The sequence below is a fragment of the Tiliqua scincoides genome, chromosome 3 (genome assembly GCF_035046505.1).
Source record: "Tiliqua scincoides isolate rTilSci1 chromosome 3, rTilSci1.hap2, whole genome shotgun sequence".
NCBI classification, from domain to species: Eukaryota; Metazoa; Chordata; class Lepidosauria; order Squamata; family Scincidae; genus Tiliqua; species Tiliqua scincoides.
The window spans coordinates 201,544,284-201,557,045 of NC_089823.1; the positions used below are offsets into that span (position 1 = coordinate 201,544,284).

At 42.8% G+C, this 12,762-nt stretch overlaps 1 protein-coding gene across 1 annotated transcript; it reads left to right on the plus strand.

Moving 5' to 3' along the window:
- The first annotated feature begins 8,079 nt into the window (after nt 1-8,079).
- On the plus strand, nt 8,080-12,501 carry LOC136646037 (transcription cofactor HES-6-like). The gene is made up of 4 exons (XM_066622586.1): nt 8,080-8,142; nt 9,233-9,328; nt 9,464-9,542; nt 12,089-12,501. Exons 1-4 carry the CDS (start codon nt 8,080-8,082, stop codon nt 12,499-12,501), a joined length of 651 nt encoding a protein of 216 aa, XP_066478683.1.
- The last annotated feature ends 261 nt before the right edge of the window (nt 12,502-12,762 follow it).

The window sequence follows — 12,762 nt, forward strand, 5'->3', positions numbered from 1 at the left end:
GTCACTCCCCTTGCGCGTCACCCAGTGCGGCCCACACCCCCCGCACCTTCCTAGTGACACCACTGCCCGGGAGATTGATGCGGGGGTTGGGCACTCCCACAAGTCTGAGAAATGTTTGTTCCTAATTTTAAATTTGACGATGTGGTGGGACGTGACTTCATTGAAAAATCTTCTTTCGCAGCCACCACTGGCTCTGAATGCGAGGGGGAGCGGCTGCTTTACATTGGTGTTCGGGAATCTGCACAACTTTGTGTTTTGTCGTCCATCCCCCTCCCCCCCGGAACCCCAGTTCTCTTTGGAAGATAAAAAGGGTTGGCAACCTGCTGCAATTAGATTAAGCTTAATTTCATACTGTGCATATTTAGCCCTCCCTTATTCACGCAAACATTCTGAAAGCTCAGTGCTTCCATCCCGCGGTCCTTCAACTAGCAGTCATCTATCCTTCTCAGATCCAGCTCTAGCTCACTTATCTTCACGATTCACCACTTGCCTTCCAGTTTCATCAATCCGGTTTTATCATTTGCCCACTCGTCTTCCAATACTGAAAACTATCCAGACCCCCATATGACTCTCTTCTTCAGAGTATAACTGCCTGAAAAAATGCACATTGGAATAGAGATAGGCAAGTGGCATCTGTAAGTCCAAGTGCTTCTATTCGTGCACACGCAGGCTCCCCCTCCCCCGCCCACTAATTTACGCAAAGGGACATTTTGCTTATAACACAGGTCAACACACATTTTGTTGTCTTAAAAGTTACACCTATTCCTGGGTATATCTGAGGTACTGATTCCACAAATGGCACAAGTTTTGCCCTATCATGTCTAGTTTTGGAGATATGGTATAGCATTTCCTTCTTTTGGGTCCAGGTTGAATCACTTCCTGGTGTCCCTAGGCCACCAGTTCTAGACCCACTACAGGCTTGAGTCCTGACATATAGTCACAGAAAACACTCATTTTGTGAAAGTGAGTTTTTAGCTCTGATAGATTCCTGACAAAGTCCTGCATGAACCTGAAACTGTGGGCATTGCTCAGGAAGTTGACATGTCTATAACTAAGCCAGAAAGGCATAAACTCTACTCCCAGAAACAACTTTGGCTGAATGGGGGTAACTTCAAGTGTCCATAAATGTTAGGTGCGAGATCTTTTTCCTATCCTGATCATGTACAGGAAATGCAAGAAGGGTTAATTTTTTCCTCTTGCCTCCCTTGTGGGCTTGCTGTCCATTTTCCTGCTGATTATTAGATTCTTCATGGCTATTAGGTTTGTTTGAATAAGCTCTTTGTGCAAGAGAGCTTTCCCACGTCCTTTCCCTTGCTAGGCAGTCGCGTGTCCGAAGTCAGAGATGAGCCACAACCATGAATTCTTAAAGGACTTGTGGTTTTCTTTTCTTTTTTCTCCCCCCCCCTTTTTTCAGAGGTAGACATCTGCCTTGGAGGGGATCTTGCTAACATCTGCCATACTTTTTGCTGTTTTCAAGACTCTTTTTTTCCTTCTTAAAAAGTGCAAGAACAGATGTTTAATGTTGTTTTCTTTTTTGAATGGTTTGAAATGTAGACAAATACTGAACATTTGAGGAGTGGGGGCGAATAAAAGCATCAAGACTGATCCTGCTGCTTTGGGAAACCCCCAAAAGAAAAGTATGGCTTTGTCTTGCAAAGGGAATTCACTACTTTTCACCAAAATCTGGCACCGGCCAATGTAAAAATGAGAAAAGCAAATCACAAAGTCCGTCCCTGAATGATGCACGGACACATTTGCATTTGTGTGCATATTTTCTATTCAGTCCTGAGCGCAGATGCCATACTTTGCCTGAATGGGAAGTTATTCTGCAGTCCCCAAAGTTCTACAGTATCCTTCAATGTAGGCTCCTAAAAGGGAATTGTCACTAGCTAAAGCCACCAGTCACTGCAGTTGTGCTTGATGCTCATGTATCAATAAACCTTTGCATGAATGAAACACAGGATACGGAGGTCAGATCTATGAAAGCCCTTGCACATTTGACAGATGCAAATATCATATTTGAGTAGAACAAAAAAAGGATAGAGGTGTCAAGAAGCTGGAGTGAGGTCATGGCTGAGGGTCAAACTAAATGTGATATGGGAGTTCCATGACTGAATCAGTGCAAAAAGCAGTCACAGAGCCCCAATTTGGTATGGGAATGTAATGCTGTGGGATTACTTTTTGAACCCTTTCCCCCATGCTATTTCTTTGAAATGCCTCAGCCAAAGCTGTGAAGTGGAAAAAAAAAATACACGTGCAATATGGATACCCAGTTGTTTAACTCCATGGCTAATAGTACAGTGGTTCTCACACATTTAGCATCGGGACCCACTTTTTAGAATGAGAATCTGTCAGGACCCACCAGAAGTGGTCATGATTGGAAGTGATGTCATCAAGCAGGACAATTTTTACAAGCAATCCTAGGCTACAATCCTACCTACACTTACCCAGGAGTAAGTTCCATTGTCAATCATTGTTAAAAGAATATACATAGTAGACTGTTAAAAGTACAGATCTGTAACATTTCCCCTAAAGCAGTCACATACCATGGTAGCATCAAGTCTAATATATTAAAAATAAAATATTGAAATGAATGAGGACCCATCCGAAATTGACTTGCGACTCACCTAGTGGGTCCCAACTCACAGTTTGAGAAACACTGTAAGCTTTGGGGAGGGAGGAGATTTAAATTGGGAAAACAGCACTGGGAAAATAGGTTAACTTCCTTCCCCTATAACTTCGAACTTCATCCAAATCCGCTCCTCACAGTGCCACTACTTTTAATAAAAGAAAAATGCATTGGGAGATATCCAATCCATAGATTAGCCACGTTGCATCTAGTCTAGTCCTCAGGATCAAAACAGATTAGATGCTCAACATCATCATCATCATCATTCATCACATCATTTCTGATTCATTTTCTTCTTAACTAAAATAGCAGACATGAGAAGGCCTGATCAGGATTACATTGCAACAATAATGACTCAGTCAAGTTCCTATAAGCTCCAGGAAGGGAAGTTTTCACTGGTGTCAACATAAGCTTCCCTCTTGGAACTCACAGCAGTCTGGAGGGGGGTGCTTTTGTTGGGGACATGGTGCAAAGGGAAGCGACTACGTACATGCCTCACCCACATGCCTCTATTCCCCCTGCAGCTTCTTATTTTTCTTATCTAAAACAGAGCAGAAATGACACAGAGATCTTGCCTCTGTGCGTGTCAGAAGTCCTCAGATCATGTCTTGCCTCGTGGTGGGTGTCGGAAGTCCTCAGATCAAGTTTCACCTCAGTCATCAACCATACTTGCTCAGTCTCAGTCTCCCATCCTCATCACTTCCAACTAGCAGAAGTGGGCTCACTCTGTGGGTCTGTAATGGCCCAATCTTATCGTGGGTCCATGGTGACAGATCTTACCAGGTGCTTCTGTATGTCCACCTGCTAACTGAGCGAAAGGCACACCACCATCGGGCCCTGTGGAGCTGCTGGCACAAATGGCTGGAGGTTCCATGTGCCCGCCAACAGTCTACCCAGGCTGCACCAGAACAGGTAAAGTGAAAGCAGGGGCAATTCAGGGGAGGATTGGGCATGGTCCAGGGGTAGAAGGAGGGAAGATCTTAGCGGCAGCAATATGTGCTGACTCCTATCCTCCTTTCTCGGTCCAGACCTGGCCCCTGACTCTCCTCAGACTTATGCTGCAAAAAGAGCTGGCATGGGTTTGAGGAGACACATTGACAGCCATGCAGCCTATGGAGAGGTAAGTATAAAATATTTTTACTTACCTCTACTAGGGCGTCTTGTCGCACACACCCCATACGATGCAGCGCATACTCTGTCAGCAGTGTGGCATGCTATGGACTGGAGGGATTGGGCTGTAAGAAAGATGACTGAGATATTGTATGCAGAATGGCTTGAGCGTCAATTATTTTTAAATTATACCTTCGGGGAGCACTCCCATTCATCTGCAACAAGCCTCATGTGGGAGAGCATTTAGCGGATTAACTCTAGAATATGAACTAATTTACAACATAATGCAACACTGAATACATTTAAAAAAAAACATATGATAATAAAGCAGCAGCATTTCAGTCAATAGCAGCAAATAAAATAATCAGAGCACTAAAGCCATTTTAAAGGCAATACCTCAACACGTACCTAAAAGCTTATGCATTTGATGGTAGGCAATCAGAAAAGGGGATTTAGCTGAAAAATAGATATCCTGCCTTTCCCACGTTGAAGTAAATGCCCAAGGCAGCTTAGACAGTTCCATAATAAAATGTACAATTTATAAAACAATATCCCACCCATGTTTTGCAGGAGGCAGCATATCCCCACCCCATCTGATAATATACACTCAAGATTAGGCTGTAATGATTTCACAGCGAGGTCAACAGAATATACCCCACAGTGCAGAAATCAAGGAGTATGTCATCTGAGGAGGAATCTACTGGCAGAACCTTCTCATAGGCAAGATCCTTCATCATTTCGTGGATTTGACCTCAAGCCTAGAAAATGTCACAGGATCTGTGGGAATTCTCTGCCCATTCTGCATGAGAGTTCTTGGCCTCTGCCCTGCCTCCGACCTTTCATTTGTCAGCCTCATGATGTGGAAAAGAGGGGTAAGCGATTAGAGAAGATGTAAAGGTAAGAGCAGAGAATTGCTGAAAGGCAGCCTTGGGGATTGACACCAAGTTGGCCATTTAAAGCTCATTCATGTTTATGAGAAATAATATGGGGAACAGATATAAGTGTGCAAGGAAGGTCAGTCCAAAGGGCTGTGTCTTGTGCTCTGCCCCCAAAATTAACATTGTAGTGGGCATGAATGGAGCATGCTCAGCACTGCTTGATGCTTTCTGGGGATGTGCATTTAAAGGAGCCACAAGAAGAAAGGCTGCACTCTCATGCACACTTGAACTGGGAGTAGGACCCATTGAGCTCAATGGAACTTACTTTTGAGTAGACATGCCTAGGACTGGGCTATTAGTGAGTCACTTTGCTGAAATGCAGTGAAAACAGATGATAGCATTGAGTGGAAATACACACTTAGGAAGAGGGATCCTCAGAAATAATACTTTGGAATGAGCGCCACGGTATAAAAAATAATCTTTTATACCACTTCATTACAGGTTTTTTTTTTTTTAAGTTTTTTAACAATAATCCTACCTCATCTGTAATCAGAAAGAGAATATTACAGGCCTAATTGTTTTTGCATTTAATTGTGGGAGGCAGGGTTATCACCTGGGTCTACAAGTGTAGATTTCATCCTTTTTTTATGTTGAATGGGTAACCATCTCCTGGAAAAACTAGTAGCTTTTAGGTTTCAGACACACCAGAAATTGCAGGGAGAACTGAATTGTAGCATTTTGTAGTTTTCAAATGGTTTTTAACTTCTTTTATTATAAATTGGCTCAGGAGTTTTGTATGGAAAAAGGGTATCAGTGAGGTCCCCAAGATACATACTAGTTCTGTTTCAGAGGTTTGTCCAGAAGTCAGAATGTAGTGTGTCAAAATAGCTGGCTCTTTGGCCCAGCACGATTGCACCTATTCCCGAGCACCACAACAGATGGACAGTACCTGCATGAAAGCACCGATGCAGCCCTCGTTAACTCAGCAGGCCATAACTCAGGGACCCAGGGTCTAAATAAATAGCTGTGGACTAGTGTCCTTGAAGAGGAATTTCTGTCAATGCTTTGGGATGGCTTTGCATTGTTAATTGTGCATCTCAGGTTTGCCTGAAAAATGTGCCTATCAGTAGGCAGATTTCTCCAAATGCCATAATGGCTGTAGCCATGATTTATTATCCATGATTATGCTTGTTCACATAGAAAGCAGGAGTGGGGTTCTAATGTTTACATCAAAAATAGCCCATGGGAAGGGATGATAGTTGAGCCCTCCCAATCTGATACTTCTCTCTCCAACCAGTTCCAGTCCTAGAACTGATACAGGCCATGGAGGATGGGGTGGGGAGGCTGGCTGAAGATGGTGCATGGGAAGGAAAAGCAAGTGTTCAGCAGTTCCAGCGTTGTACGCAAGTGCTCAATGCATAAGGTTGGACTGAACATTCACATACCATGCCCTTTCTCTCTCCCCTCTCCCAACAATGCTTCTCATTCCATTGGAGTGATGACATCACTATGCCTTAAGCATCGCAGTAGGGCACATGTTTCATTGAGAAATAATCTGGCAGTAATTAACAATGTTATTGTTGCATTTCTGGGTTAGGAAGGGAGCGGTTTGTGACTTTTGTCAAATAGAAGCAAAGCGTTTGTAAAAATAATCAAAGCATAATGAATGTTAATGTTTGGAAGTTGTGATTATGTACAATGAAACCTATATTTGGTTCAACCCTGTAATAAAGTTATACATATATTACCCCATTTGAAAAATATTGCAGTGAATGATCAATGTGTGTGATAGATAAATACTGTTAATAATAATAATAATAATAATAATAATAATAATAATAATAATAATAATAATAATAATACTGGCAGGTATTTTGCTGTATTAGATGCACCTCAAAATTCTTTCTTCTTCTAAGTCATGTGCCCAATATCAGCATTATAGCTACTTTTTTTGCAAGGGGGGCAGGGGGGGTGCGATCAAGCCATAGACCTTCTGTACAATGTATACTTCCTTCACAAGGCTTTCCATACTTCTTCTCAAGCACTCCTTTATTTGTTCCTTAGTACATATAATAATGCTACAGATCTAAGTAGAAGGTCTGTAAATTTCACATGATTCACTGTTAATCAAAGTAAAGATTCTACGTCTTGCACACCATTATGATGACCTGTTGTGATGCAAGTGAGCATAGAGAGGGGTCACAGCTCAGTGGCCAAGCAGATGCTTTGCATGGAGAAGGTCCCAGGTATCAATCTAGGCATGTCCAAGTAGGGCTGGGAAATACCTGTTGAAACTACAGAACAGCTGCCTGTATAGGTAACACTGAAATAACTGAACTATTGGCCTGACTCAGCATGGCAGCTATGTGAAAGGTGCTGGTAACATGGAATTGATGCACTGCGTACGTCTTGAAAACAACCTGGCTAAAAGTTATGACCTGTCAAAGTACCAAAACTTACCATTCATAGTATTGAAGTGAGGTTTGTGGTTATAAATCACAGAGGGTGCAATCTTATTACCTGGGAGTAAGTTCGTTAAGCATAGTGGGGTTTAGCACATATAGGACTGTGCTGAAAGAATTGTGGTCAATGTTTCCTACTCTGAAGACATTATAAAGTAAAGACAGTAAAGCATTATGGCATTATGTAAGCTCAGAGTAATATCAGAGCATGAGGTTAGTTACAGTATAGTCCTTAACATACAGCAGTGATTTTCAACCTTTTTCATCTTGTGGCACACTGGCAAGGCACTAAAATGGTCAAGGCACACCATCAGCTTTTTGACAATGGACGAGGCACATTGTGCTGTCAATGGGGGCTCACATCCCCCAATGGTCCTATTGATAAATGACCCTCTCCCAAATTCCCACGGCACACCTGGGGACCATTCGCGGCACACCAGTGTGCCACGGCACAGTGGTTGAAAATGGCTGACAGAGTCTTTTTGGAGGGAAAGGCTGCAGAGTGAGAGATGTAGGCTTTGCAGGGCAAAATAGAACAAAACCACTAATCCTAATAGTCCAGGTGTATGGACAGTGATTCCAGCCAATTGTTTTGGTCCTGGGAATCTGTGCCAGTTGAACAAGGAGCCCTGCAATCTCCAGCAAGTGCTCTCGTTTTCTGTCTCCTCCTTAACAAAAGAGTTCTGCCAAGCAAAGCTTTGTAAAGGCTGGACATCTGTCCCTCTTTGGGAGCTGTGTGTGTATGTGTGATCTGGCCATTCAAAAGTGGTGGCCTGTCAGTCTTGATTGATGGCCACAAGCCTCTGGTCTCAACCCCTCCTGTGGGAAAGGAGAGCCAGCCAAGCAATGCCCTCATTCACATGCTAATACCAGGCTATAAATGCAAGCAGAGCACAGCCCTCCTGTAAGAGAAACTCCCAGAAGGCAAGGGGAGCAGCCAGCTGCCAAAGGGCTCCCCCCTTTTCTCCCCTAAGCCTTGGGGCAGGCGAGGTGGATTACAATGACTGCCACAACCATGGTCGGTGGTGTGCAGAATCTGTCCAACGCCAAAGAGGAAAGGAAGGTAGGTCACATTTTAGAACCGGCTCAGTGTAGCAGTGGGAAGTGTTTGCTAGCTGTGTGCCATTTCAGGGCTGAAGCCCATACTATGTGCTTGTAATTTGTGCATTCAGATGGCTGCTATCTGTTCTGGGTTTCACTAGAAGGCACCTCCTCCTAGAAGGTCATGGCCCTTAGAAGTGACTCACCTGTTAGGCACAGTTTGGAGTGAACTTGAAACTGCCTAGCAATTCAGGTAGCAGTTGGCACAGAAGCCAAGGTGCAAAATGGAATGGTGTGCAACAAGTCATCAGTGTGTATGGACAGTACATATGTGTGCACTTTAACAGAGTTGTATTTTTTTCCACTCTAAACAGAGACATTTGTAGCCCATTAGAATAATATGGCTACCTAATGTAGATTATAGTTATGGTACATTTACTAGAAAAAACGGGATTATTTTTGATTAATAGTAAGTGCATATTCTTTTACATGTGAAAAATCTGGGACTCTGGATAGTTTTCATGACCCACCTATCACAAATTCCATCATAAGACACAATCATGAAGAAAATGTGGCTGGAAGTCAACTCTTAGATAGAGTGCATGAAGTAGGTGGCTTGAGGAATGAAACTGGGCACAACAATCTATAATATGATGGAGAAATACACAGCATAAGAGCATAAAAATAGCTTTTAAGAAGAGTTTTGCGAAGTGTTTACACATAAATCATGCTCTAGGTAGCATTGTCTTTGCCATTGTTTTTTAGTGACTAGGTTGTTAGAGACTACTCAATTTGGCTTTTCTGAATTCACGCACCATTGAATGAGATAAGAGTCTGACACATTAATGCATTTGAGAGACTATTTTACACCTGCAACTTTTAAGCAGTGTCACAGTGGATGAGAACGATAGTGCCTTGAGCCATAGCACAAGAGAATTATTTGTGAATAAAATGCTGTCCTGTAGAAAATGGATCTCGTTTGAAGAACCACGTATTTTTTTCCAGGGAAGCACCATGCGCAGTTGAATATAGGAGTTCCGTTGTCGCAAAGTAAGATTAAAACCTTCAAGCAGAACAATGTTCTCCTAACATTCCCCCTTTAATCATTTCAGTTAAGAAAACCTTTGATTGAAAGAAAGCGAAGGGAAAGGATTAACAATTGCTTGGACCAGCTCAAGGAGACAGTCGTTGGGGCGTTTCAGCTTGATGTGAGTATAGGTTTCTAACATGCCTCTCTGCTTTCTCCCCCTTCCAATTTCCTGTGGGCTTTGTTTTTTCTTATCTGGCATCTTTAAGAATGGTTCATTGTTTTTGACCTGCTTTGCCGTTTCATTTCTCAACAGCAATCAAAACTTGAAAAAGCAGATATCCTCGAAATGACAGTAAAGCATCTCCAGAATATCCAAAACAGCAAAATGATGGGTGAGTAGATTTCTGTGCAATTCATTCCATGACAATTTCTTTGTGCCAAAAATCCATATTCAAGTCCTATACTGTTCAAGATGCTTGATGCCAAAATACAGAAAACAAATGATGATGAGACACATCTGTGCTGATGTAACATTTAAATCTCTGATACTGATAGGAGGTCTAAGTAGCAACAATGCTACTTCTGTGCTAAATTCAAGATAACAAGACTGCAATCCTATATACACTTACATGGGAGTAAATCCCATTGAATTCAATGGGGCTTACTGCTGCCTAGGATTGGGCTGTTAGGGACATTACAGACAGAGAAGTACTGGGAACATTTGTTGAAGGCTGCTCACATACTTTCACCCAAAATTGTGGACTACTGCATTTTCCAAGCATTCATAGTGCAATATTTTGTACTCCCCTAAAAGGGAATTGCCATGTGGAATGTGGTTAGGTGAGTGCCACTAGCATCTCCTGAATATCGCTTGTGGTGTGAATGGGGACAAGTGAGACAACTACCAATTCCCGTACAATCCGGCTCGTGCTCTTAGGTCATCAGAGAAGGCCTTTTTACAAGTGCCACCGCCTAGGGAGGTACGTGGGGCGGCTGCAAGAAATAGGGCCTTCTCAGTAGTGGCACCAACGCTATGGAACTCCCTTCCCCTTGACTTAAGAATGGCTCCCTCTCTTGAGACCTTTCGGCGAGGCCTGAAGACCCTTCTGTTTAAACAAGCCTTCTGAGTTCTCGGCCTTTTAACATCTTTTTAACATCTTTTAATATTTTTTACAGGCCTGATTCTTTTATGACTTGCTGCTGCTCTATGCTCTTTTTACCTATTTTTTACTCTGACTGCTGTTTTTTATGATTTGTTAATATGTTTTTATTTGTTTTTAAATTATGTTTTTAATATGTTGTAAGCCGCCTTGAGTCCCTTCGGGGAGAAAGGCGGGGTAAAAAATAAAGTTATTATTATTATTACCAACCCAAACCTACATTATGTTGTGGCTATTTTTAATGTTGACATTTCTAATAAATGCTCAACTTTACAGGCTGAGCATTCACATGCCCCATCACTCTTGTGCTGGAACATACAACTGTCCTAATTTTTAAAATAAGGTGAAGGGGATATATAGAGTCTGTCTCTGTTTTTTTAGCAAAGTGGTTCCCAAACTGATGTGTTGCAACTCACCAGCGGAACCAGAAGAGGGCCATTCCCCCTTAAGGGGAGTGATCCAGAAATGGGTGCCCCGATGGTGCTGCAGCTATTGTGGTGCCATCAAAAACAAGGGTTTTTAAAACTTACCTGGGGGGGGGGGGTTTGCACTGGTCTCTGGGAGGATCCAGGAGGCTCACAGACCTTTCTGTGGGTCTCCCACTGCTCCAAATAGCTCAGATTGATCAGAGCTAGTTGGAGTAATGGGGAAGCCTGCAGAGGGGGCTGTGAGCCTCCCCTTCAGTGCTATCAAGGCCTCCCACTCACCCTGCCCCCACAGTGGTCCCAAAGGCCATGTAGAACTTGGGGAACTGCTGTTGTACATGGTTTTAACATTCGATTGAACTGGAAAGAAGGAGGGTAGTGTGAGCTCCTAAAGGCATTGTCCAGTGTCTGAAAAAAGGTTCACGATAAGAAATCTGTAAATACGTGAATGACAAAATAGTGTCTATTAAAATATATAAGTTTTAGAATGATTTTTGAATTTTAACCCAATTACAAAACCCATAACGCTTGCTTGTAACACTTGCTACCAACCTCCCCCATACTCCAGTTGTAGATTATATTTTATAATATATCTGGTCAAAGGCAGATAGTAATGAGTTAAGCATACAACGGAACTTCTTGTGTTTACAATCTGCTGTACTGAAACAGATTATTGGGTGGGCCTGTTCATATAATTGACACTCAGCATGAGTGTGTGGCCTAATCTGAAGGGAGCCAAAGTCATATCCAAGGACATTCAGTGAATTCATGCTTCAGCAAGGATGCTTCATGCTTCACCGGCGGCAATGGCACAGCAGCAATTGTGGCACCACTGCAACCAATTGGTTTCATAACACACCTGGGGTGTAGTGCTGGCCATCCGGAGGGTGTGGGGAGCTCACAGCCCCTTCTGTATGCCTCCCCACTGCTCAGAAAGGTTCCTTGATCTGTTTGTGACCCATGTTGCAATTGGATCAAGATGCTTTTCTGAGCAGTGGAAAGGCTGTAGAAGGGGCTGTGAGCCCCCCACAACCTCCAGATGGCCAGAGCTACCCCCCAAGTACATTATGAAACCCCTTGGTCACGGCAGCACTGCAATCACTGTGGTGCTGTCGCCACCCCAAGTGTAGAAGTTTAGAAACCATTGATCTAAAAAATAAACCTAAGTTCCTGTGCATAGCTGCAGATCAATGTCCACTATAATTGGGAAAGAACCAATTAATAAAATAGTTGGATTTGAGGCTGATGACTGGGTGTCTTCCACCTTATGAGCATATTAATACATTTATAGATTAAACATGCTTGGTTGTGTTCCTTTGATGACAAACTAAATCTCCCATTCTTGTTCAGCAGATTCCAAAATGGGTCTGGAAGCTCAGCAAAAATACAGCACTGGATACATTCAGTGTATGCACGAGGTCCACAATCTTCTCTTGACGTGTGAATGGATGGATAAGACCCTTGGAGCACGTTTGCTGAACCACCTATTGAAATCCTTGCCTAGATCTAGTGAGGAAACATGCAAGGCAGATTTGAGCTCTACCACTCCTGGGCGTGGCCAGGGGAATACAACAGGGTCCACTCAATCTCAGGATCCGTTCTACCTTGCCGAAGAAGACAAACAGGGGGTGAAAAAGTCATTTCAGTCACAACCACCCTCACGCTGTAGTCAGCGCAAGTTGTCCCCTCCCAGTCAGATCCTGCAGCCTCATTTTGCACAGAATGGCACTAATATGGGGTTGATAGACATGTGGAGACCATGGTAAAAATGTCTTGGGGGAAAAAAAACCTTTACTTCTAATCTTAGACCCTCTTATATGTATCTTATAGATATGCCTCTTTAAAACACTTTTTGGAGCAAATCTGCTCCTGTAGGTGTACTAAAGACCAGGGTACTTCAAGCCGAAGTAAACCTTTATGTAGCCTGCATTGTAGAAGGCTGCTATTATATTGTATTTATTTAATGCATCTAAATTATTTTATAGAATCTTCTCTCGAGCTATTTAGTGAATGTGACTTATATAACG

Coding starts and splice junctions, on each gene's coding strand:
- LOC136646037 (XM_066622586.1), top strand. CDS start 8,080: ATGACTGCCACAACCATGGTCGGTGGTGTGCAGAATCTGTCCAACGCC. Junction 9,329..9,463: donor TTGGGGCGTTTCAGCTTGAT/GTGAGTATAGGT, acceptor ATTTCTCAACAG/CAATCAAAACTTGAAAAAGC. Junction 9,543..12,088: donor CCAAAACAGCAAAATGATGG/GTGAGTAGATTT, acceptor CTTGTTCAGCAG/ATTCCAAAATGGGTCTGGAA.